The sequence below is a fragment of the Lycium ferocissimum genome, chromosome 12, assembly GCF_029784015.1.
Source record: "Lycium ferocissimum isolate CSIRO_LF1 chromosome 12, AGI_CSIRO_Lferr_CH_V1, whole genome shotgun sequence".
NCBI classification, from domain to species: domain Eukaryota; kingdom Viridiplantae; phylum Streptophyta; class Magnoliopsida; order Solanales; family Solanaceae; genus Lycium; species Lycium ferocissimum.
The window spans coordinates 37,221,270-37,248,204 of NC_081353.1; the positions used below are offsets into that span (position 1 = coordinate 37,221,270).

The 26,935-nt window shown below is 36.0% G+C and overlaps 1 protein-coding gene across 1 annotated transcript in view; it reads left to right on the top strand.

Annotated features, from left to right (window-relative positions):
• The window catches only part of LOC132040706 (inactive protein RESTRICTED TEV MOVEMENT 1-like), a 66,015-nt gene that overhangs the window by 10,806 nt on the left and 28,274 nt on the right, over positions 1 to 26,935 (top strand). The window contains exon 2 of the mRNA XM_059431366.1: positions 23,785 to 23,873. Within this exon, the coding sequence (XP_059287349.1) occupies positions 23,785 to 23,873 (89 nt within the window). The remainder of the gene's footprint in view (positions 1 to 23,784; positions 23,874 to 26,935) is intronic.

Sequence of the window (26,935 nt, forward strand, 5' to 3'; positions counted from 1 at the left end):
GTTGAACCCCCTTAGCTTCTTTATTTATGGCTTCTTTATATTTTTGAACCCCCTTGGCATTAATCCTGGCTCCGCCACTGATACTATGCAAATGGTTTGAGATCCTTAACCTTTGTCACCAACAAAGGTTCCGATGGGCCATATGGCAGCGACAATCCCAAAAAATTAGCCAATTACAGTGACTTCGACATTCAAATAGGAGATGATCGTTGTTTTGCTGGATTTTTCGGCACTGAAACCGATACATAACATGTATTTCTTGCTGTCCAAGTTTTTTAAGTTTATAAGTTCGGAGATTGTAGTTATTGGAATTGCCTTGTACAATCTTTTACTAACAATCTATTCTAGGTAAAAGAATGTTCAATGCAACTTTAATAATTTCAATCTTCTAATTAACTTAAATACAAGAAATATATTTATTACTACTAATATTTCATAATGGTTCATAAAATACAGTCAAACTCTCTATAACATCATCTGCATATAACAGCACCTCTCTATAACAGCTAAAAAAAGTTCGGAACTGATTTTTATGTTATATTTTACTTCTATATAACAACATTTTAGCTATAACAGGAACGACCTTACCCCCCATATAAAAGTTATCTTTTTTTTTTTTTGGTAATATAATAATTAACTATTTATATTAAAATTGAATATCTATGATTACCAATGATAAGTGTAGAGATTCTGACCAAATATTTAATTTGATACAATGAAAGTGCCTACGAAGATATCGGTACTCGTTTTGTTTCAATGAACCCCGTGTATGATTTACATATGTGCACTTTGTTAGGAACGCTACTTTTTCGGTACTCGTTTTGGGGCCTGACTAAGTCCGATTCACATCGATTAATCCGGATTCGCGGAAAGTCTCATTTTAGGAGGGGTGGGAGGGTGGGGGTAAAGCTATCCTTAATAAAGACGACTTTATTCACATTGTTCTAACTTGAGATGTCTAATTATGTTGAGCTTCTAGGAAATCAAAAGTGTTTTATTTATTTATTTATTTTAAAGCGTTGACAAGCTTATGAGAAATTTAAAAAAAAGCTTATTTTTAACCCAGCAAATGGTGTCTTTTTCTTAAAGAGTTGAGGTATGTAGTCAAGTTTGTAAGAAAAAATAAGGATTTTTGTGTACTAGCAAAAGTTGAAAAAATTAGTACCCCACCCTCCACGACCACCCCACCCCTCTCCACGAAGTAATTTTGAATTGTTGACTAAGTATAAATTATTATTCTGATATTGAGAAAGTACTTATGAAAAAACACCTTTTTGAAACAGGCTATAGGAATGGAGTACTTACTACTAAATACTAATTACTCTAATAAATTTTGATGAAGGTTTATATTATATTGAAGGTTGCATTGGATTATCCATTAGAATTTCTTACTGGGATAAAAGGCACCTACCATTCAAACAGTTTGAGATCCATAGCATTTGTCACCAACAAAGGTACCTATGGACCATATGGCTCTGAAAGGCCCATGATACGCAACAAAGAGTTTGATATTCAAATAGGAAATGATCGTTCTTTTGGTGGATTTCACGGTACCAAACAAAATAGGAATAACTACATGATATAACAAACAATAGTGGGTATTGACATTTAGTAGCTATAGTTTAATTTAATTACTTCTACAAGCAAATATTTATGTGTTAATACCATTTAGTAACTATATATATATATATATACACACACAAAAAATAGAATACTCATCCCACTATTCACTTCCAACCCATCTCTCCTATCTCTTTCCCCCCTCTTCTCCCCACTACCCCGCCGCCGGCCACCACAGCCACCGGAGCTCCGGCGAAATGCCGTGACCTTTTCACCACCGTCCACCCACCCACTTCCCCTTTTCCCGTTCTTATCCGCCATATCCTTTTTCCTTTCTTCTCCGGCGCCAACAAGGGAAAAAAAAACTCGATCTACACCTAAAAGCACCAAATAGCGATGGATCTAAGCATTGTTAGAAGCAAAAATGAAAAAAAGCTCGGATCTATAACGGATGCGAGCATTGTTGAAGCAAAAACGATAAAAAATGTTGTTGTTGTATTAATGAATTTTTCCGGTCACCAAAAATTTTCCGGTCGGATCTAGAAAAAATGTAGATTTTCACTGTTTTTGTTGTATATTTACACGTGTATATAATATTTTTTCGCTTGTATTTGTTGTATACATACCGAAAAATATGGCGTACTTGTTAATTTTTTGGTGTATCTATGTTGTATACCGTTTTTTTGCTTGTATTTGTTATATACATACAGAAAAATATGGCATATTTGTTAATTTTTTGGTGTATTTTATATTATTGGTGTATATGTATTCAGTTTTTTTTAATAGTTGTATTCATGAATACAACAAGCCAATTTATGAATACAGATAGTTATATTTACGAATACAGTTGGAAAAAAATTGTTGTATTCACGAATACAGACTAAAAAAAAAAAAAAATTGAATACACATGTGGGAGAGTTTGGACTGATTTCATTCTGAAGCGTAAATATTGAAACATTAATTATGCGAGCTTGATTAAACCCTAAATGTTTGCCATTTATGTAAAATGCCCAACAAAATACGTATATTGAGAGTATTGGACTCTATGTGAAGCCCATCACATCTTCCATGATCACGCCCACTACAAATTCTCCGGTGACACAGCCCAAAAGAAGGAAGAAGAGCAATTAATTAAGCATACTTACATTCAATCTAGTTGAATTCCAAATGAACCAAGACAATCAGTTACTATTTCATGTTATGCTTAGTTTTTTCTATGATTGATATTTGATGTTAATGATCTTTTTATATTAAATCACTTTGGTGCATTTTGGTTAAGGTTATTACGTGACAATTATGAACTGGTCGAGTTCATTACCAATGAATTGAGAGGGTTGAATTATTAGTATTTTCATGACTGTTTTTGTCTCTTCATAATAAGAAATCAAATTAAATATATTTATGTTAGTCAAGGTTTAGAAATTTATTTCATTTAGAAGATTGTAATTATTGGAGTTACCTTGTGTAATTTTGGCCAAGCTTCAAAATTCAACTTATTTTAAAAAGTGTTTTTTTTTCATAAGTGTTTTTCAAAAAGTAATTCTAGTAAGAAGTAATTTGTGTTTAGCCAATTAATTTGAAAAACATGTTTGAGCAGCAATTAGTGTTTGGCTGAGCTTTTAAAAAGTGTTTCTTATTTTATTTTTTGAGGAAAAGTGACTCTTTTTTTTTTTTGCCACAATATTTTGGCCACAATGGCCCAAATAGGGTAAATTCATATGACTATTTAGGTCAAATTTAATAATTTATGCTTAGTTAATGTGATTTCTATCTTTTTTCCTCAAAGTTTATCTTAATTTAAAATTGTACAATAGAGATTATGGTGATTTTTACATAAGTGTGGTCAAATTTGGGTCAAATTGGTGTGGTAATTTAGCAACTCTCGCAAGCAAAACTCCTAAATTTATATTATAAGAAATGTATTTACATTTAATGTGCAATGTTCTCAATAGATCCGCATTAATTAATATGTGAATGTTATAGCTTTCCAACTCTTATCAGCTCATGTTAATAATTAGTTTTGGTTCATATTATCTTCTTTTAATGTTTGTGCACACTGACCAAAAAAAAAGGCAAATTCATCAAAGGTCACTCAACTTGATGAAATTGACTTGGTCACTTGTCATATTTTTTTAATCAATAAAGTCACTCAACTTATGCTTTGCTTTCTAAAAAATTTCTGGAGAGTTCAGACTAATAAAATCACGGGCTCTAGCACTGACAGCTCTATCACCATGAACTGCACCCTGTCGCTGGGCCTGAGCGGCTACTAAGTGAGTCAGCAACTCGACTGCGTCTCGCAAGTCCTGATCCGGAGCAACAAGGGGAGGGGCTGGAACCCTTCCATGCTCTTTGCTACTGGAGGAATAGAGGTAGCATGCGAGGGAGTGGCACTTTGAGCCTCGCTATGTCCTAACTCAGCCAGGGGTTCTCGGCTAGTAGCTTCTCCGGTAGCACCCAGTATTGCGCTGACTTTCTTCTTTCTCAGAGGCATCGTTGAAAATTAAACAGGAAAAGATTTGATAGTTGCACTTTTTAAACCTTCCAATACCTGCTAAACATGAACTTACCCCCTTATAACTAGAAGATAACCTCATCTAACATCATTCAACCTTGATAACCCCCCGAATCCAAAACTAGAATTGCCAACACACGACGAATCTCAATGTACAAAACCACGGGGTGTAACCGTTATATTGTGGATTTTAGTTCAAGAAAATATCATGCATTAATTAAATACTGTTATTTTTTATTTTACTACCGAGAAATAGTAGTTTCAGCTATTAACACCAAATAAATCATATTAGTCTTTTAGAATTGCAAAGAGGTAATATATCGGATGGTCACTCAAATATTAGTATTTCACTTAAAAAGTCATAGAACCTATTTTAAGTGATTTTCTCATTAAATTTTACTGACATGAAATTTTTATTTAAAGCAAGATTTTTAAGAAATAAAAAGATACTCATTTTAACTATTTTATTGACCCGCTCATTCTGTGTTATCTAGTTTACCACTTTATAAAATAAGCCATCATAGATAGATTGTCATTGGCTTATCAAGATTAATAATGATAAACTTGTAAGCATATTACTGAACCGAAGGTGATTATTTAACGTCATAGACGAAGAACGCGAGTTAATAATTCTTTTTAATCATATTGCTACATTAAATAATTAAAATTTATTGTACTAATTTAAAGATACTCAAAATACTCATTTTACACTTTATTTTAATTTTAATTGACAAATTTTATTTTAAAGATACTCATTTTATAGTAAGTTAATTAGTTACATTAACATATTAATTTAGAATTTAAATAACAACACCTCTGTGTTTGTAGATAATTTGCTTTTTAATTAATTAGTTGCTTTATTATTTTCAAATGTAAAATGGTAATCTTAAAAGAAGGGAAAAACACTGAAGGCCCCAACTTGAAGTCTGTGTGTAGTTATTAAAGGGAGAAAAGGTATAGGAGGAAAAGAGGAATTTTTTCTTTTAGAAAAAAGGCCCATCAATTTCTTAATGCCACGTAGTGCATAGAAAGTTGTGGCCATTGTGGGAGTGATGGATGATGAGCTAAGCAAAATGGCAATTTCCAGGCAGGAAAATATTTCTATTGTAGCTACAGTACAATGTTCTTTAACCCAATCATGTTACTCCATTTTAAAGTGAATTTATGAAAATAGCCTTATAATTGCCAGGCAGGCACGTTGAAACCAATATTTGTAATGAGTTTTGTAGTACTTAATTACATTGTAACTATTCGATTGACCTAATCAAATTAGTTTGCTCATTCAAATTTTTTTTAGAGTTGCTATTTATTACTTCATGTATCAAAATATATGTCAATAAATCAAGATGCTTTGAAACCCTTTTTTATAGCATATTTTTTTTCTATGTCTTATTTCATTTTTACTTAGGTTGACCCAATCAATTTGGTCAATATAATAATTTTGAGCCCTTTAAAGATGCTAAAAAAAATTGTTAATAGTGATGATGTCATCTAATAAAAATAACTATGCACAAAGTTAATCTAAAATGGTGATGATAATAACTTTGAAGAACTTATTTGGTACCAAAAGAGTACTCTATCGATCAAATTTTCTTTAGTAATTCTTAAATTACCATTAAATTTCTCTTGATCTTATTTAGTTAAAAAAAAGTTATTATGAAAATATAAAGTTAGATTTAATGATTTAACACAACTATCCAATAGAAACTAAATTTTAAAACTTTTTAAAAATTAACAGATTAAAATCTTGGAAATAAAAGAAAAAAAATCTTTAAATTTTATTCAATTTGCTTAATTAACTGGGATAGAAAAGAGAAAAGATGCTTACCAAGTGATCAACTCCTCAATCCCATAAATATATTGATAATCACATCTTTCTTTTCTTGCAAACAATTTAATTTGTCAGAAATCATGTAATCTTTAATTGGTCGAGTAAGAAAGTTTTCTTTTAAGAATAAAGCATCAATGAGTTAATGACAAACTAAATCAATTCTTAAACTTTGTTTCAAAGAATTCAATTTATTTTGAATTTCATCTAAACCTAGACTTTAATCACCACATTTGTTTTAGCATAAACCATCGTCACATAAAATTACGAGTAGTTAATCAATGAATAACAAAACATGCCATTCCTACCTCTAACTAGAAATTATATGCTCACAAATTCATAAAATATAAAAATATCCTTTTAAATTTATGACTATAGTCAATTTGAAATCATTCTGCATACTTTAAATTATGTTACTAAACATCAAGTTATCTTTGTCTCTTCGATATTTGTTTATCCCAAGCAAACTTGCTTTCTTATAACAATTCTTTTAGTAAATTATCTAATTTTATGATCAAAAAATTTAACTAATGAATAATACATGATTAAGAAGCGGTCATTTTGAAAGAGTTGTGCCTAAGAAACGTACGCAATTTTTCTTTTTAATTAAAAACATCATGAAGTGCATTATTATCTTGATCTTGGGCCCGAGCTCAGCACGGGCTTCACTGGACTAGTATAATATATAGAAAAGAAAAATTCACATGAAAATTATTATCTTTTTCATATTGATTATTTTAAAAAATAATTTTATTAATTTAGTGATGTCTTTTAACAACCGCGCGAAGGGCGGTGAAATTTCCTAGTTAAGAATACGCTAGCACATTAAATCTGTCGGTGCAGATTTGTTAATTGATTTTTTTTCGTTTTGTGAATTATGCTTAGATATTTAATAAGTGCACGGAAACAAAATAATGATATTCTTAATTGCCTATAACATTAACGAATGGTTCCAAACTAGAGTTGTAAAAGAATCAAACAATTCAGAAAAGATCTTAACTTTTTACAAGAAATGACCTTCAAGTTCTTTGTATTGTTCGGACATTAAATATGTGAGCTTAATAAGGTTATTTACCACTACGTAAAGCGCGGGTAAATTAACTAATTATACTATATATGCAAAATTTAAAAAAAAAAAATTGCCACTAGTGTGCGTCTGCGATTCCTAGTCCAACCAGTCAAATACATTATTTATTTAGTTTATCACGGTCAGGGATATATGTTTTAAATTATTGTAAGGATTAAATTCTCTGAAGAAACATCAAAGGACAATACAGTAGGACTTCACTTTCTGGCCGCACTTAACTATGGTGGATGATGTTCGGCGAACAATGCATATATTTATTCATTGTTTGTCTCACATTTTAATGCTTTTAATTGTCGTTTGATTATTATTATTATTATTATTATTAGTATTATTATTATATTGACTTGTGCTTAATATTATATTTTTAATATGTAGAAATAAAACATGTTAAGTTAAAAAGATTTGGAACAAAATTGAATAAAAAGCGGGAGAGAAAAGGAAAAGAGGACAAAGACGTGTTGAAGCTAAATTTAAAAATCAAAAGGAGAAAAAGAATGGAGACAAGTGGCAGACATCGTGATGCCTAATCATTGGTTATTTGTGGTGCAATTATTGGCAATTAACCAAGGGAAAGAAGCAACAATTTCTTCACCGCAACAGTGAATGCGGAAAGTTACGCACTAAACAAATTTCGGACGAAAAAATGCTCTTCGAATTCTTTTTTGACTCAATTATTTTGTCTGGACTTTTTTCCTACACCTATAAATATTTCATAAGTCATTATTTTTATATAACTTTGGATAACTTGAAAGCCAGAGTTCATAACTTTGGACCTAAAGAGAGCTTGGAGCAGCCGTGGAAACCAGAGTTACAGGGTTTTATCTTTTCTTCTCTGTAATACTTATTTTTACATTTTTATTTGGATGATTTATTGTTTTTCTTCCATGTTTATGTGGAGCAAAACTCTTTAGTTCTAGGGTGTTGGCCCAAACATGAAAGTTGACGCTTGATTATCGTTTATATCTATTGATTTTCCTTATTTATTTATTTTTGGTCTTAATTATTTGATTATTTGACGAAATAATTAGACACTATTTGTGGCGTGTGAATTGAACTAGGGATAGGTAATTTGAATGCGTAATAAGAATAAATAGAGCTTGTTCGATTAATCTTTTCGCTAATGAGGATAGGAATATACCCTTTACCTTCGCTTGATTGAATACGGAGATATAAATGCGTTCTTGTTACCTTTGGCGATCAGAGGAATAGAGGTGTTATAGTAGCATCTACAGGCTCGTGAGCAACTCAGAAGATACTCATAAAGTTAACATCAACCCGTCAACTACCTATAGGTAGAATGATTTGAAGACTCAACTGGATTGTTAGTGGTTATAGCCCTAGATCTATCTCTTCTCAGATAAAAATCTGCTCTTTCTTGGTTAAAGTTCATTATTTGCTTTCTTTTGTTTTTAGTTAGTTTATAAATATAAATTTGGATTTATTTCTTGTTTAGATAATTAGCATTAGTTTAATTTAATTTACGGTTAATCATAAGTCCCTGTAGGTACGATATCTGGACTTTAAATCCTATATTACTTGCATGACCATGTATACTTGCGTGTGCATTTGGAAGCAACAAGTTTTTGGCATCGTTGCCAGAGACTTAGAAATTAACTGTTAAAAAAATTATTTTTAATTTTAATTTAATATTTTGGTTATCTTTCTTAAATGGAATCTTGGAATAAAAATTGATCGAATATTAGTTGTTCCTATTTTGTTGATTCTTGTCTGATTTGTGGAGGACCCAACCTGTGGAAACACTGTCATAATATTTACGGGGACGGGTTGTGCGCACCTACCCAATCCTTTGAGTGCAATGTTTGTAGTACATGTGGTGGTCAAGATGGCCATTGGAATGGTTGTCCTAACTCTTATTCGCCAGCCCCGAGCCCCTATTATGATTCTCTTGTTATTTGTGATGTTAACAAGAGTAATGAAGTGGAGGATGCGAAAAGTCTTGCTCGAGTTAGAGATATGATGAAACAAATTGTGGAGCACAACACATTAATAAAAGAGCAAACCGCGGAACTAGGGAAGGCTATAGAGAGGATTCGTGCCAAACTCACAAAAATGCAGGCCGAGTCTGAAACTTGTAATGATCTGCAAGGTACAGGCTTAGCCAATACCCAAGACGAACCTCAAACAGAAGAAGAGACTCAGTTCCTACAAGGAGATAACTTTGAAGAAGCAGAGATAGTGAGCCAATTTTGGCTAACAGGGTAAGCTCAACAAATGAAATTTCATAGGTTTATCCGTGATGGTCTTACGAATATGGCGATACAACTGATAGAAGGCAGCACTAAACTAACACAAGAGATGGACCAATTTGGCTCAGATATCCATGACCTACAGGTTCAATTAAATAAAAAGGTTTAGGTGTCTGATGCCCAACTACCAGTTGTCGTGAATAGTCGTCAGGATTTGGAGCAGAAAGGGGAATTCAAGCCATTCGACCATAATATTGTTGATGATGCCAAGGTTGAGGAGGTGTACATTAGTGAGGATGTCAAAAATAATGCAGTTTTGGAGTTGGAATGTGTTGGTCCTCATTCTAAACATTTTTCTACATTGTGTTTGGTTGGAGACATGGAAATCAAGCCTTCCACGCCGACGAAGAAGTGTATACATGAGGGACAAGAGCCTTACATCCTGAAATTTGCCACATCAAAAAGACAAAACGATATTCCTCACTTAAGGGCCAAGATGTGCAAAATGCGACACCTATTGCTTCGTTCCTATATTTTCACACTACCGCCCTATGAGCGGAGTAAAAAATTTGATGCAAAATTAGGGGTGCAATTTATATCCTCAAAGTGGAAAGAGAAGTTGGTTCGCGTCATGTCGTGACGTTAAATCAAGCACCTGTTGGGAGGCAACTCAACTTGTATATTATTTTTATTTTTATTTATTTTATTTTTATAGAGTCACGCTTTGTTTGTTTTTATTTCGCAGATTACAGGAAGTCTAAGTACCCTAAGTTGATAGCTAAGGAGTATGTTTGGAATTAAGTGTGGGGTCCTCCCGACCCTTGATGTTGAGGATTATGCTGCTAGCTAGGCCGTAGAGGGACTCAGGGAGCATTTCTCACCCTTGTTTTAATTTTTCTCTACTATACATGCATCGAGGACAATACATATTTTTAAGAGTGGGGTGGGTACTTCCAATTTTTTAGGTCTAGGAAGATTATTCCATAGGATTATTTTTTATTTCTTTTTAGCCTTATATATTTATGAAAAAATAAAAAAATCAAAAAAAGTCAAAAATCAAAAAAAATTCAAAAAGATTTTACTTTGTTCTTTCTTTTATTTTTCTTTTATAGCTTTTTTATCCTTCATTAGCGGCGTAGAACATCCACCCCTTAGATTTTTTTATGGCCTCGGTTCTTTCCCGGAAGGAGATTGGGGGGGGGGGGGGGGAACCTTTGGTTGGGTAATTTTTTATTTTTTAGGAGTAGTAAAAGAGGGAGAAGAAAGACCTTTTAACTTGTTTGATACAAGCATATTTAGGCCTGAGATTGAGTAATACTTTCCTATGAGTGCTTGAGTAATGAAAAGATAGTAGACTTTCTAACACCTACACTCATGGTTGTGACTTTGTATATAGCTTATTCTTATTTCGTAGTTCGTCATGATCCTATCTGTCCTAGAGTAGAATTGATCCATCTTGATTGAGATTGGTGCCATGTGTTGAGGATTTCTTGCGTATATTCCATGTTTTGCATCTTAGTCTAGAACTTGCTCTGCATGTTATTGAAGCGAAATAAAAAGTGTTGCTCTTTGGAAGATTATAATAGGCTTTCTTTGATATGTCTTGTGAACTTTAGTCTTTTCAGAAATTGTACCACTGATTAGCCCTTTGAGCCTGTAGCCCTTCGTTTGTTAGCCGTATTTTTGCCTTGATCATTTTGTTTCAATCCCTGGTTTTTGCACCCTGCTTCCTTGAGCACTGTAACTTAGACTGTGTTATAATTGTGAAATCTGAAGAAAAGGGATGGTCAAGTATAAAAGGCGATCAATGATAGCTGCAAAGTGATGAAAAGGCCCTCTTAAAAAGAATGTGACATGAAAAAAAAACTACTTGAACAAAAAAAAGTTGAAGGGTTCTTGATATGAAAAGAATTACTAGTGAAACTAAATGATGAAGAGAGTGCTGAAAAATAAAGTTAAGAGATGAAAATAATGGGTGATGAAGTCTAAAGTGCAAAGTGCTTAGGAAAGTGTAAGTCACTATTATATAGTTTTCCTACCCATCCCCTAGCCAACATTACAACCCCTTAAAGTCCTATTTGATTCTATTCGAGCATACTTAAATTAGTAGAGATATATATAATGGGCAAGTCTATGGTCTTTTGTGCATACATGTGAATTTCTTTGTGAGTGCTAGAGTTGTGTTTTGATGCTAAGTTCTTAAATTACATTCGATTCTTGGATTTGAGTGTGTGGACTATTTATTCTTATGAGGGCACTTGTTTCATGATAGATAGGTGATGTTATTAATTTTCTTTGACAAAGCAGGTGAGCGAGCTTAAATTTGATGAGTTAGAGTCCAGCTCTAAGGTTAGGACATTCGAAGTTTGTTGTTTGTTTGTTGACTTGTACATCTTGCATGATGATCAGGAAAGGCATATTTGATGTTGTGAGTTGCTATAAGGCCTAATTGTTGGTATCAAGTAAAGTGGTGGTGTTCCTAAGCATGATTTATTGAGAGAGGTTTTAGTGCTTGCTCGAGGACAAGCAAGAGTTGAAATGTGGAGTGGTGATATTCGGCCAAAAATGTATATATTTACCCATTTTTTGTGATAGACTATGTAATAGTGTAAATATTGTAAATATTCCCTTCCTTATGTATTGTAATCAGGTCCTGTAATTTAGCCTAGTATCATTCTAATAGGGGATACCTACTTTGTATATAATAACCTTGATACATCAATACAAGGCACGGATTGATTTCCTACATGGTATCAGACTAGGTTTCTCTCCAAAACCCTAGCCGTCCACCTCTCTCTCTCTCTTCTAACCCTAAACCTAGCCGTCCCCTTTCCTCCTCCCTCTTCTCCCTTCAATGGCTGACAACAAAAATTTCCATTCTGCTTTAACCGTCACGAATGTGAAATCCTTAATCCCAATCACTCTAGACATGGAAACCGGCCATTATCACGAATGGGCGACACTATTCAAAGTCCTAGCCCGCGTTCACTCCGTACTCGAGCACATCATACCACCAACTGACACCGCTGAACTCACCGCGTATGACGCAACAAAGGCGGCTAACCTTCCGCTCTAGAAACGCCTAGATGCGGTGGTCCTTCAATGGATATACGCCACCGTCTCCCATGATATTCTTACCTCTATTCTCGTGGCGGATGATGTTGCCGAGAAGGCTTGGAATCGCGTTCCTCAACTTTTTCAAGATAATAAACACTCACGGGTGGCGTACCTTGAAACTGAATTCACCACACAAAAATGGCCGACTTCGGCTCAGTTATGGCCTATTACAATAGGCTCAAGTCTCTCACGGATCAGCTTGCCAACGTCGGGTCGCCAGTGTCCGACCAACGTCTTCTTGCGACCTCGCCGGCTTACCGGAGACGTATGCACACTTTGTCACCACCATTCAACAGAAAGATGTTTTGCCTTCTTTCTCTGAAGTGTGCTCCAGACTCAAGCTCGAAGATGCGGCAGCCAAGGAACGTGCCCGCGATTCCAACCCCGCGGCTCTACTTGTTGATAATGATACTCCCTCTCCACCACCTGGCGGCAACAATAATTCCGCTAACCGTCGTGATAATAATCGTGGCAGGAATTCTAACAGGAACAAGGGCAAAAATAACAACAACAACACCAACCGCGGGAAGCAAGGCCGCGGCAGCGGACGCCGGCGGCCGGCCGGTGGCCGACGGGACGGCCCACCGGGGGGCCTACTGCGGACTCGCTGGCCGCCCCGGCGGTGGCCACCGCCCCCGCCGCATCCGACGAGACAAGGCGGCGACGACCCGCCACGTCGCGGCCCGGCAGCGGCATTCTTGGCGCGGGTCCTCGGCCTCAGCAGGCCTATTCCATGCACGTTCCGCCAAACTCGGGGTACACTCCGACAGACGTGGAGGCAGCCATGCACACCCTATCCATGCATCAACCGGATGACAATTGGTACATGGACACCGGGGCGACTTCTCACATGACTGCCAACTCAGGTACTCTCACGTCTTATTTTAATTTGACGATAATTATGGAATCATTGTTGGTAATGGTAGCACTATTCCAATTCGAGGCTATGGTCATACATCCCTTGCCCCACCTAATCCTCAATTACGTCTCCGAAATGTCTTGCATGTTCCAAAACTCATCAAAAACCTTGTTTCCGTACGTAAATTCACTAAGGATAATAATGTTTCGTTGAGTTTGATCTCTTGGGTTTTTACGTGAAGGATTTACCGACGGGGAGCCACCTAATGAGATGTGAGAGCACCGGGGAATTGTATCCTCTCAATGCCACAGAATGGTCCACTCCACCTGTTACACCTCGCATTTTTGTACATTGGAATATTCCGAGCCAATGGCGAAAAGCTAAGGACAAGACTATGTTCTAAATAATTTTAATGAACGAGCTGTTAGGAATATTATTTATAGACATTGGTGGTATGGAAATATTGAGAAAGGCTAAGGGTAAAAAGGGAAAAATTTGCAAAGTGGCGTCATGGGAATAATGTGAAAGGCGAGGGGTAAAATGGTAATTTCACAAGGTTCAAGAAAAAAATCCTTGGAGGGCCAAATCTTATATAAGAAGACACTTGGCCTTCTTTATTAAATTTCAAGAAAAAGGGAAGAAAGCTCTAGAAAAAAAAATGAAAAGGGGGCAAAGTGTAAATAAATGAGGGACTAAAGTGTGCAAGGGAAGACATTTGGTCATCTTTGACCAAGTAAGAAAATTCAAGAAAAGGAAGGAAAAATCAAGAAAAAAGAAGAAAATTCTAGAGAGGGAGAAGGAGGATATAAGACCATAATTGAAGGACTAAGATGCAAATATGGAAAAGTGAGGGAAGATATATATATATATATATAAGAGGAATTCATCCTTTTAATTCAAGAAACTAGAAAAAAAAAAAAAAAAAAAAAAAGAGAAAGAGGCAAGAGTAGTTTCGGCCATGGCATAAAAAAAGAAAAGAAGAAGAAGCCATGGAAGTTAATCAAGAAAAAAATATTTTCTTCTAGCATTTCAATCAATTGGAGGGTCCTCTACGACATGGAATGGTTGTTAGAGCAAGAAAACCATTCATTCTTGCAAGTGGAAATTCTAGCCAAGGTAAAGAAGCAAGTGGAAGAAGGTAAGAACTAATCTTTCTTTATGTATTATGGATGGTTGAGCATGTTGTAGTATGTGGGAATGCATGGAATTCATGAAATATATAGGTGTTTTGTGTTGGCCGAATGCATGGGTTATGGTGTAGGAAAGATGAAATGATTTCTATTTAGTAGTTTGATTGTTATGTTGTGAATTCCATAATGTAAAATGGGTGAAAAATCATGAAAATATGGAAGTTGTGGAAGTGGCCGTGAATGCTTGGTGTTGGCCGTGTGCATGTGTGTTGTTGCATGTAAGGATGATAAACTAATTTTATGAAGCATGTTGGTTGTTGTAATGTATAGAAACGGATGAAAATTTATGAGAATATACATGTTGTTGTTGTGGCCGAAAATAGGGATGATGTTGTGAGATGTGACAAATTGAATTTATGTAGCATTTTGATTGTTGTTGTGTTGTGGATTTTATGTTGTTAATAAAAGCTTAATGATCTTAGAGAAATTATGGTAGTTGGAGGCTTGTGGTTGAAGTTTATGAAAATTGAATATTATGTTTTTTATATAAATGAAAGACAATGATGTTAGTAAGGTGTTGTTGGAATATGTATTATAAGATTATTATTGTTTTCATTGGAGTTGGAAGGTTTTGAAGGAAGAAGTATATTCATTGAGTTATTACAACGTAGCTTGGATTGAATACGGAAATTGTTAGCATGGTTGTTGACTTTATGTTGATGGTTTGGCCGGGTTGTATTCCCGGGATTGTTGTTGGTTGAAATTGGCCAAGTTGAACTTGGTGGTATGGTGTATTTACAGGGGAAGTGCTGCCGAAATTTCGGTAGACAAGTGTCACTATGAGATTTTACTTCTAGACACTTGAACTAACATTTGGTAAATATGACCAAATTGTAGATTCTAGCGACGTTGGAGCTTGAATTTGGAATAGCATAAGGAGCGAAAAGAGGTATGTAAGACTTTACCTTCCTTTCTTGGCATGTCTTAGACGTAGTAGGTTTGGACATGGGCCTCGGGGATAATTCCTCTCCTAGAAAAATCGAGATTGAAATTAGTTACTATTCATTCAGTAGAATTGAACTAGAAATGGTGTGAAATGTTGAAAAAGCTTCCTAGACCTCTAGAACCTGCATAAATAAGACCCGACTACCTTAAAACTCTCCTAAGTAATGTCATGAAACGTATTATACGTCAACTGTGTACGCCGCCTCATTTGACTCGAGGTGGGCCCATTGTTCCCAGATTTTCTTTAGTGCTCCGTCTACCCACCGACAAATGTTGTAACTATTCTAAGGGGAACATTTCCATGATGAAAGTGATAATGATGATGTAAAGGAAAGAACATGTCTATGATAAGCATGACAAGGATGACTCCATGACTATGAGCCCTAGGTCAAGAATCCAATGCGAGTATGAAAGTGATAAACTAGTCCTTGATCTTCGATTCTACCCTTTAGCTATGGTATTATTTTCCAAAGATTTCAAAGTCTACAAATAAAACGCATATGATGTCCATGATCTCATTCCATGTTTTCTTTAATGATATCTGTCCGTTGATAGTCTCGCCTTAAAATACTCGTTCCTTCAAGGTGAGACAAAGCGATCCCGGTTAATCCATAATGTAATCGGAGGTCACCGACCTTACGTCACTCCGATAGACACGTGACTTTCCTTGGGCTCCCATGCATGTTTTATATGATAATGTATCTCGATACGATATTGATGAATGTACATGTATATGTGGGGAATGGGGAGGGCAAGCATGTCCACCGATTCGGTGGCTTATCATCCCGGACGCGGGATGCCCGGACGCGGGATATGGGAGAGCCGTACGCGGCGTCTGTTATTTGATGTTTGATATATATAATATGATATACTTGGGACACTGTTGGGGAGGGGTGGGAGAGCCGATGAATTCGGCGTACGTAAATCGTGAGTAAAAAGTACCGTTTTCGAAAAAGTATCTGTTTTCTATGTACAAGAATAAGAAACACCGTGTTCGAAAAGAAAAAGCTAGGCATGCGTGGCCTCCATACTGAGTGGCACTCATATGTACAGGTTGCTCCTTTATCCTATGTTTCCATACGGTTATTCTCTTACGTGATTACGGTTTTACACGTGATATGTTCCATATGTACGACATACGAACACCAAGACATGTCTCGGGGGAGTGTACGAAATTCTCTCTTTACATGATATGCTCTACATCTCTTACTATGTTGTTTCTTGTTCATGTCTTACATACTCGGTACATTGCTCCTACGACCCCTATTCTTTGGGGGCTGCGTTCATGCCGCGCGGTACACCGCACGGATCGAAGTTAATATAGAAGATGTTTCGAGAAGTTGGCAAGCTCCGTTTGGCCCGGAGTGTGGCCGAGTCGGAGCACACGTGCCGAGATTCCCGATTACGGTTAGAGACTTTGCGGACGAGTCGTGGGTACCGAAGTCGGTCACCGTCAGTGGCTTCATAGGCCAATGTGTCAGTTTGTATTATGATATAAGTTGTATACAGTTATAAATTCGATTTGCTCGGAAAGCAACAGAAAGAATATTTTTAGTGAGCTTTGTCATGTGTATTTGACTTAGGAAAATTTTTTTTACGTATGGGATAAGAGTCAGAGGGTTCGCTCGGCCCTAGGTAAGGGTCGGGTGCCCATCACACCCTGATCAAGATTGGGGTGTGACACCACCATCCACCTTCCTTGCCGCATCACCTAGCTTGTGGCATTCCCGCCTCGGCCATCCGGGAAAAGCTATCCTTAGTTCTCTTCGTAGTAATGCCTTAATTGAATGTAATAGGGCCCGTACTTCTTTTTGCACCTCTTGTCCTTTGGGGAAACATGTTAATTGCCATTTTATGATTCGTTGTCGTTTACTACTATGCCGTTTGACATCATTCATAGTGATTTATGGACATCTCCTGTTTTAAGTTCTAATGGGCACCGCTATTATGTTTTCTTTCTTGATGAGTATAATAATTTTCTTTGGACTTTTTCTATCTCTAACAAGTCCCAAGTGTATTCTATTTTTCTATCTTTTAAGGCATTAATACGGACTCGGTTCGAAAGAGACATTAAAAACATTGATGTGACAATGGGCGGGAATTCGCAAATGGGCAATTTCAATCTTTTTGCGCCTCCAATGGTATAAATTTTCGGTTTTATTGCCCCCATACATCTCCTCAAAATGGCAAAGCGGAACGAAAAATTAAATCCATTAACAACATAGTGCGCACTCTTCTTGTCCACTCCTCCGTCCCCCCCTCTTTTTGGCATCATGCTCTCCAAATGGCCACATACCTCCTCAATATACTTCCCACCAAAGTCCTTAGGCATAAATCACCGACACAAGTTCTCTATCAACGAACCCCTCCTATTCTCATCTCCGGGTTTTTGGTGTCTATGCTATCCACTTTTCCCATCTACGACTATTCATAAGTTACGAAAGCAAGATCCAGCCCCGTGTGTGTTTTTGGGCTATCCGTTGAATCATAGAGGATATAAGTGTTATGATTTGTCCACCAACAAAATCATCATCTCACGGCATGTCCTCTTTGACGAAACTCAATTTCCCTTCTCCAAATTGCACTCCCCCACCCCAACGTCCTATGAATTTTTGGACCATGGCATTTCCCCATATACCTTGCATTTTCTGTCTCCACCTACTCCTCCCATCGTTCCCTCGGTCCACTCCTCCCCCGCCTAACCGCACTAGTGGACACGGCCCGAGCGGCCCCCTCCCCCCCGGCCCCCACGCCCGTGATCGCGCGGCGGTCGCGGTCGGACACTGACTGCACCCCCCCTCCCCCCACCTGCCCCGCCGACCGCCCGGCGGTCCTACTACCCCCCCCCGCGTCACCGGCCACCCCCCCTAACCCCCTTCAGTTCTGCCCCGCCCCGTCCCGCCGGCGGCCCTCCCGCATGATTACTAGAGGCCAACGCGGGATTTTCAAACCCAAACAACCGTTCAACTTAAATACTTCCAGCCTTCTCTCCATCTCGCCTATCCCGCGAAATCACCGCAGTGCTCTAAATGACCACAATTGGAAAGTTGCCATGGTTGATGAATATAATGCTCTAATTAATAATAAGACGTGGGAGTTGGTTCCACGTCCCCCTGATGTGAATCTTATTCGTTCTATGTGGATTTTTAAATGTCATAAAAAAATGCGATGGTTCTTTTGAGAGCACAAAGCCCGTCTTGTCCGTGATGGCGAGGTCTCAACAGTTGGGAGTTGATTGCGACGAGACCTTCAGTCCGGTCGTCAAACCGGCTACTATTCGTACTGTCTTGAGCATTGCACTTGCACACTCTTGGCCCATTCATCAGTTGGACATCAAGAATGCTTTCCTACACGGTAATCTTAATGAGACTATTTATATGCATCAGCCTATTGGGTTTAAGGACCCACAGCATCCCCATCATGTCTGTCTCTTGAAGAAATCGTTGTACGGCCTTAAGCAAGCTCCCCGTGCATGGTTCCAACGCTTTGCAGACTATGTCTCCACCATTGGTTTTTCACATAGCAGATCTGATCACTCTCTCTTTATTTATTGTCGAGGTTCTGACATTGCTTACATTCTGCTATATGTTGATGATATTATTCTCACAGCTTCCTCCGATGCTCTAAGGAAATCCATCATGTCTCTGCTTAGTGCCGAATTTGCTATGAAGGATTTGGGCCCTCTCGCCTATTTTACCGGGTATCGCCGTTACCGGACTTCACACGGCATGTTTCTCTCGGAGAAAAATTATGTAGCGTACATTATAGAGCGCGCGGGTACGATCGCTCGTAAGCCGATCGAGACACCGATCGACACCAAAGCCAAACTTGGTGCCATGGCCGGGCCTCCTTGCGATGATCCCACCCAATATTGTAAGTTGGCCGGCGCGTTACGCATACTACATTCACACGACCGACATCTCCTATGCGGTTCAACAAGTATGCCTTCACATGCATGATCCTGAGTTGCCCATATGCATGCTCTTAAACGCATAGTCCGATACATTCAAGGTACTATTGACTTTAGTCTCCATCTGCGTACAAATCCTCCATTGCTCTCTTGTCTCTTATACTGATGCAGATTGGGGTGGTTGTCCGGACACTCGCCACTCCACATCTGGTTACTGTGTCTTCCTCGGCGATAACCTCCTCTCATGGTCATCCAAAAGCGCAGCCCACTATATCTAAATCGAGTGCGGCCGAATACCGTGGCGTCGCTAATGTCGTATCCGAGTCTGTTGGCTTCGCAACCTTCTCTTGAGCTCCGTTGTCTAATCTCGAACGGCCACATTGGTCTATTGTGATAATGTTAGTGCCATATACATATCAAGTAATCCAGTTCAGCACCAACGCACTAAACATATTGAGATGGACATACATTTCGTACGTGAGAAAGTTGCCCGTGGAGAAGTTCGTGTCCTTCACGTCCCGTCCCGTTACCAGATCGCAGATATCTTCACTAAAGGTCTTCCGCGCGTGCTCTTTGATGATTTCAGGGACAGTCTAAGCGTACGACAACCTCCCGCTTCGATCGCGGGGGGTGTGATAGACTATGTAATAGTATAAATATTGTAAATATTCCCTTCCTTATGTATTGTAATCAGGTCCTGTAATTTAGCCTAGTATCATTCTAATAGGGGATACCTACTTTGTATATAATAACCTTGATACATCAATACAAGGCACGGATGACTGCTGGGCCAGCTGCATTGGTCTATTGTGATAATGTTAGTGCCACATACCTATCAGGTAATCCGGTTCCAAGACCAACGCACTAAACATATTGAGATGGACATACATTTCGTACGTGAGAAAGTTGCCCGTGGAGAAGTTCGTGTCCTTCACGTCCCGTCCCGTTACCCGCATCGCGTATATCTTCACTAAAGGTCTTCGCGCGTGCTCTTTGATGATTTCGGGGACAGTCTAAGCGTACGACAACCTCCCGCTTCGACTGCGGGGGTGTGATAGACTATGTAATAGTGTAAATATTCCCTTCCTTATGTATTGTAATTAGGTCCTGTAATTTAGCCTAGTATCATTCTAATAGGGGATACCTACTTTGTATATAATAACCTTGATACACCAATACAAGGCACGGATTGATTTCCTACAGTTTGCTTCACATTTTAATACTTTTAATCGTCATTTGAGTATTATTATATTGATTTGTGCTTAATATTATATTTTTATTATATAGGAATAAAGCAATGTCAAGTTAAAAAGATTTGAAGAAAAATTGAATAAGTGGAAGAGAAAAGAAAAAGAGAACAAAGACGTGTTGAAGCTGAATTTGAAAATTAAAAGGAGAAAAAGAATGGAGACAAGTGGCAGACATCATGATGCCTAATCATTGGTTATTTATGTGAAATGATTGGCAATTAACCAAGGGAAAAGAAGCAACAATTTCTTCACCGCAACAGTGAATGCGGGAAGTTATGCACTGGACAAATTTTGGACCAAAAAAAAACTCTCTCAAATCTTTTTGGATTTAGTTATTTTATCTAGGCTTTTTTTCTACACTTATAAATGTTCCATAAGCCATAATTTTTACATAACTTGAAAGCCGGAGTTCATAACTTTGAATCTAGAGAGAGCTTGGAGCTGCCATAGAGACCGGAGTTACAGGGTTTTATCTTTTCCTCTCTCTAATACTTATTTTTACATTTTTATTCGGATGATTTGTTGTTTTTCTTCCATGTCTATGTGGAGCTAAACTCTTTAGTTTTAGGGTTTCAAGCATGAAAGTTGACGTTTAATTATTGTTTATATCTATTTATTTATTTATTTATTTATTTATTTATTTATTTATTTATTTATTCTTGATCTTAATTATTTGATTATTTGACGAAATAGTTAGACACTATTTGTGGCGTGTGAATTGAACTAGGGATAGGTAATTTGCATGCATAATAAGAATAAATAGAGCTTATTCGATTAATCGTTTCGCTAATGAGGACAGGAATATGTCCTTTAGCCTCGATTGGTTGAATACGGAGATATAAATGCGTTCTTGTTACCTTTGGCGACCATAGGAATATAAGCATTATAGTAGTATCTACAGGCTCATGAGCAACTCGGAAGATACTCATAAAGTTAACATTAACCCTTCAACTAGTAACCCATTGGTAGAACGATTTGAAGACTCAACTGGATTGTTAGTGGTCATAGCCCTAGATCTGTCTCTTCTCCAATAAAAATTTACTCTTTCTTGGTTGAAGTTCATTATTTGCTTTCTTTTATTTTTAGTTAGTTTTTAAATATAAATTTTGATTTATTTCTTGTTTAGATAATTAGCATTAGTTTAATTTAGTTGACGATTAATCATAAGTCCCTGTGGGTACGATAACTGAACTTTAAGTCCTCTATTACCTGTACGACCACGTATACTTGCGTGTGCGTTTGGGAGCAACAGTGGAAGACATGACATATACACAAGCAACTAAAAATCAGTTGACCAAAAGTTAGAGGATATTTGATGACAAATTAATTGACCAAGAACTAGAGACTAGTAAGTGTTAGGAATATCGTAATCCTGATTTACTCATTAGAACAAGTGGAGAGCTGAGAATTAGCAACTACATGTGGCTATTGGCTTATAGTGAATTCTACTTTGTGATTTTCCTGAATTTGATGAAGATGATTTTGTAGCAGCTTTATGTTCGTTTCAGCAAAGACAAAGGCATTATGGTGGAGACAAAATTTAATGTAACGTTAGCAATACAGTAGTGTGTGAATTCTATGAATTCGAATAACCCCTTTATTTAATTGTTGAACAAATGAGATGCATCATATATGTGGTGAATTTTGTTTTAAACTTGAGGGGAATAAAAAACAATGTTTATTATTCATGTTTGTGATCCTATGGAATAAAAATTCTCAGTATGTGCTTCTCTATACAATAGTGAATTTGAGTCGGTAACCAACAAGTGTTGTGATGGCCGGATTGATAAGTATTCTTTCATTTGTAATCAAAGATTTCGTGTTTGAGCACTTTACCCCAAAATGGGACTTTCTAGCCTGAATTTAAATTTAGTCTTTATTTTTGATAATACCATAAATTGTTTTATGAACACGAGAGGTTTTAGTTTTTCCAAGTATCCAGATTCTGTTCTCTTTTTCTTAGTTTTTGTTCCCAATGGGGGAAAAGGCATAAATTGACCCTTAAACTGGTCTCCAAAAGTCATTTTCACACTTAAACTATCCTGGCGACCCATTACACACCTAATAAATTTAAGAGCGATATTTTTTACCCCCTGATACAATATGACCAGTTGCACCAGGGGAGAGTGTACACACTCTCTCCCCACATCAATGCCACGTCAGTGCCACGTCGAAAAATCCTCTAATTTTTAATTTTATATTTTTTTCCTTTCCCCTCCTCCCCCACCCTCCCTTTCTTCTTCATCCCTACTCTCTTTCTTATTGTATAACCACCATTTTTTCCGATGTTCTTTATTTTCCGGTCACCAAATTTGCATCTAATCTACCTATAAAATAAATTTTATTATTTTTTTATTATGTGTGATATTAAACTCATCAAGCTATGTTCAAAGAAAAAAAAAAAAGAGAATGGCAAGGAGGAACCACTGCTCGTCCTCCCCCGTCACTGCCAAGAGCTCCACCAACCGTGAAGGTGGAGGAGAATGGAGGTGGGGGGAGCGAGAGTGGTGGTGGTGAAATGAAGAAGAAGGGTTTTGGGGTGGGGTAGGGTGGCGTGAAGGTGGAGGAGACGGGAGCGTGGGGTGGTGGTGGCGTGAAGCTGGAAGAGAAGGGGTTGGGGTGGGCTGGTGTTTTGGGGGGGCAGTGGTGGTGGAGGAATTAGTTTTTTTATTATTTAAAAATTATTTTTTATTTTAATTTTCACTTCACTTGCCTATTTTTAAATTATAATTTTTTTTTTTTTAAAAAATATCACTTTTAAATATTTACCGGTTTTAGTCCTTTAACTATTCAAAAACTTATCAAATTTGGTCTCCGTCTATTTTTTTATACAAACGGCGTGCAAACTCGGGAGATTAATCGTTAAACCATTCCTCGATATTTCTTTCTCCCTCGCTCTTTTTTCCTTAAGTTCAAAATAATTTTAACCTCAACTTTTTTCCTCAAGTTCTCTCTTTAATAAAGGTGGCCAGATAAGATTTGAGTTAAAAAAAAAAAAATTAAAAAAACCTCCTATTTTAAAGAATGAAATGTAAATACTGAATCGAATAGTTGTTCCTTGAAAGGGCTTTACCTTTAACAGTATACTTACATTGAAATTTATCTTAGTTATTCCTCACTCTGGAGTCTATATATACACATAATTTTTTTATAAAAAATAAAAACTACAATTTCATCGGTTTATTTTAGAAAATAATATAAAAAATAATTATATTTTTTAAGAACAATGGGGATTTGGTTGGGAAAAAATAAAAGGCGAAATAGCCAAGATTTTTGTTTTCTTAAAAAAAAAAGATTTTAAAAAATAAAAAAACACGTTCACTTCAATTTCTGTTCGTTGATAATGGCTGCTTTGTTTTGTCTGACAAACATGGTTCTGCTATAACAAGCAAATACTTCACCACAGTTTTTAGTAACAAAACAAAACTTAACAATAGGTTAATACAAATTTTAATATTAATAATTTTTTTTATTGTCCATAATAACTCGGTTCTATTTCCCATCAGAATTTCTTTTTTTTTTTTTTTTACAGAGGACCTTTCCCGTGAAAAAGATCAATAACATTTGAGAACAACCATACCTATGGACCATATGGCAGAATGGCCCCTTCATCAACCTGTAATTCTCTTTCAACTAGGTTTGATCGTTGTTTTATTGATTTATATAAAAATCACATTAGTATTGACCAATATTTGATAAGTCACGCGCTCCATGATCACAAACAAACTCTCAAGTAATAGTTAAGTCGAGTAGCGGTTAAAAGAGAAGAAGATTAAATCAAAATATTTTCCTTTTCTCTTGAAAAAATATCACTTTCCAATATTGGACTGGTTACTAGTATTTCTTTATGCTTGTATCCAAAAATCCCGAATAAAGATTTTGCGGAGAAGTTTAAGGGTTCTTCTATCTTTAATTTTTTTTTCAAAGTGGATCCGCTGATATTTATCTTTATGTTTATTTGATGATAATGTTATTCTTCTCTATGATGCAACGTAATATCGTCGGTGTCACTAGATACCGTTTGGTGATAAATTAAACTAAATAGTATAAAATATGCAAAAACAAAAAAAATTCTCTTTAGTATCTTTCATTCAATATTTTTATTTAGAATATATACGTTAACTTTTCTAAGTATCATAGAGTGTTACTTGGAAAAATAAATGAGACAATGTTTAGAAATTAACTATAATTGAGTGATTTTGTTGAAAAAAATTATGACTTAACGGATAAGCAAGCAAAATTACGTGAATTACTTTTTAACACAAAAAATATTTTGGTGTCTTTTTTGATATAAGATGAAAAAGTGATTATCCGGCGAAATTGCTAAGATTTTTTTTCTACATGGTTTAATTTTTAGTTTTAAAATTCTAGAAAATCAACTTAGTAACATTAATTGGTAAAAGAATACTAAAAGTGATTCTAATTGTTAAATCCTGAACCTAACCATTTCCATTGTAGCCTACGTACGACAGTTTTGGTAAAATTGTACTGGACCTAAGCAAAGAGAAGACATAACTTAAGCTAACATTAACAAAAAAAGGCAATAAATGGCAATTTTTTTGTTCCCCCACCGCCACACGCCACCCCCGCTCCCTCCACAAAATAAATAGTGTTTAATTTGTATCCTTCCGCCTCTATATATAATTATATATACGTATATATTGATTTCATCGAAAATTATAAAGTATTAATAAAGTAAACATTATAATAGACAAAATGCTCAGCGAGATTTAACTTTTAAAGATTCGAGTGGCATTTTATCTCCTTTTAATAATGATTTAAAGTTTTTTTTTAAAGTACAATAATATAATTAATTTAGACTATACCACTTTTCAACTTTGTAATTGCATTTAAAGAACTAGGGCTAAGTGTGCTTCAATTGGACAATCCTGTTTGCTTCCTCGGCACATATTTTTGTGATAATAACTTTATGTTTAACATTTTGATACGATGTCTTAATTTTCAGTGGCTTGACCTTTGATGGCCATTCTTTATTCTCCTCCTAATCACATTCTCTACTAATCACCTTGTCACAAATGTCTATTCCAATCCAATTCGTATTCGGTGGAAAAAAATCTTCAATTCCTGTTCTTTCACAATTTAAAGATGAAATGGCTTGACATCTGATGGCTATGCTTTTTTCTTCTTCTAATCATATTCTCTACTGATCACCTTCTCACAAATGTCTATTCCAATTCCAATTCATATTCGGTGATAAAAAGATCTTCAATTCCTGTTTTTTCACAATTTAAAGATTCAGTGGCTTGACATATGATGGTTATTCTTTATTATGCTCCTAATCATATTCTCTACTGATCACCTTGTCACAAATGTCTATTCCAATTTCTATTCGTATTCGGTGGAAAAAAGATATTTAATTCCTGTTCTTTCACAATTTAAAGATTCATAGTATAAATATATGCTGGCTATTCTTTAAATCATATTCTCTTTGATCACCTTGTCATTCAATATTTTTATTCGGTAAAAAGATCTTCAATTCCTGTTCTTTCACAATTTAAAAATCGATATCTGATGGCTATTCTTTATTCTCCTCCTAATCATATTCTCTACTGATCACCTTGTCACAAATGTCTATTCCAATTCCAATTCCAATTCGTATTCGGTGGAGAAAAGATCTTCAATCCCTGTTCTTTCACAATTTAAAGATGAAAAGAGGAGCAAAAATATTCAAACACATGGTAAACAGAAATGCAACGTCAAATCAAAAAGAAAAGAACCTTATGAATACGATAATTAAGTACTATGAGGGTTCTTTTTGTAGTATGTCAGAGTTATGCGGATATTAATAAATAGTAATATATGATTCTTAAATCTGTATTGCAACAGATCGATGTGTCGGTGCTTGAGAATAAACACTACGGCAATGAAAAGAGAGAAATAAAAAAGTTGTCCCTTTTCCATAACTAATAATTGCCCGATTAGGATTAGGAGGAAGGATTGAGCTAAAATAGTACGAAACTTATTTCCTTATACACTTCTTCAATTTTTTTAGTAGCATCAATATCTATTGGCGACCTTAATTGGCTGTGATTTATTCGGAAACTGTAATCACCATTTAATACTTTTTCCGCTGTTTGAAAAAACTGCAAATAAGAAAAAACTCTTTTTCTGTCCTTAAAAAAGTTAGGAATTGATAACCGCAGCAGGTTGACATATTCCGAGAGATAAACTTTTTCGTCATATTTAAACCAATACCATATTAATTTAATTAATTAAGAATAAGGAGACAGAAAAATAAAATAAAAATTACGAAACTGCTAAGATAAAATGATACAATCAGTTGTAGAAAACGCGAATTTGACTATATCTTGTAATAGATCTAAAACTATTCATACTTAAGACAACACCATATAAAATTAGATTAATGAAGAATAACCAGAAAAACAAACACAAATTAAAAAACAAGAGAATAAGAATAAAAAATTGACTGAGAACTCAATAATTAA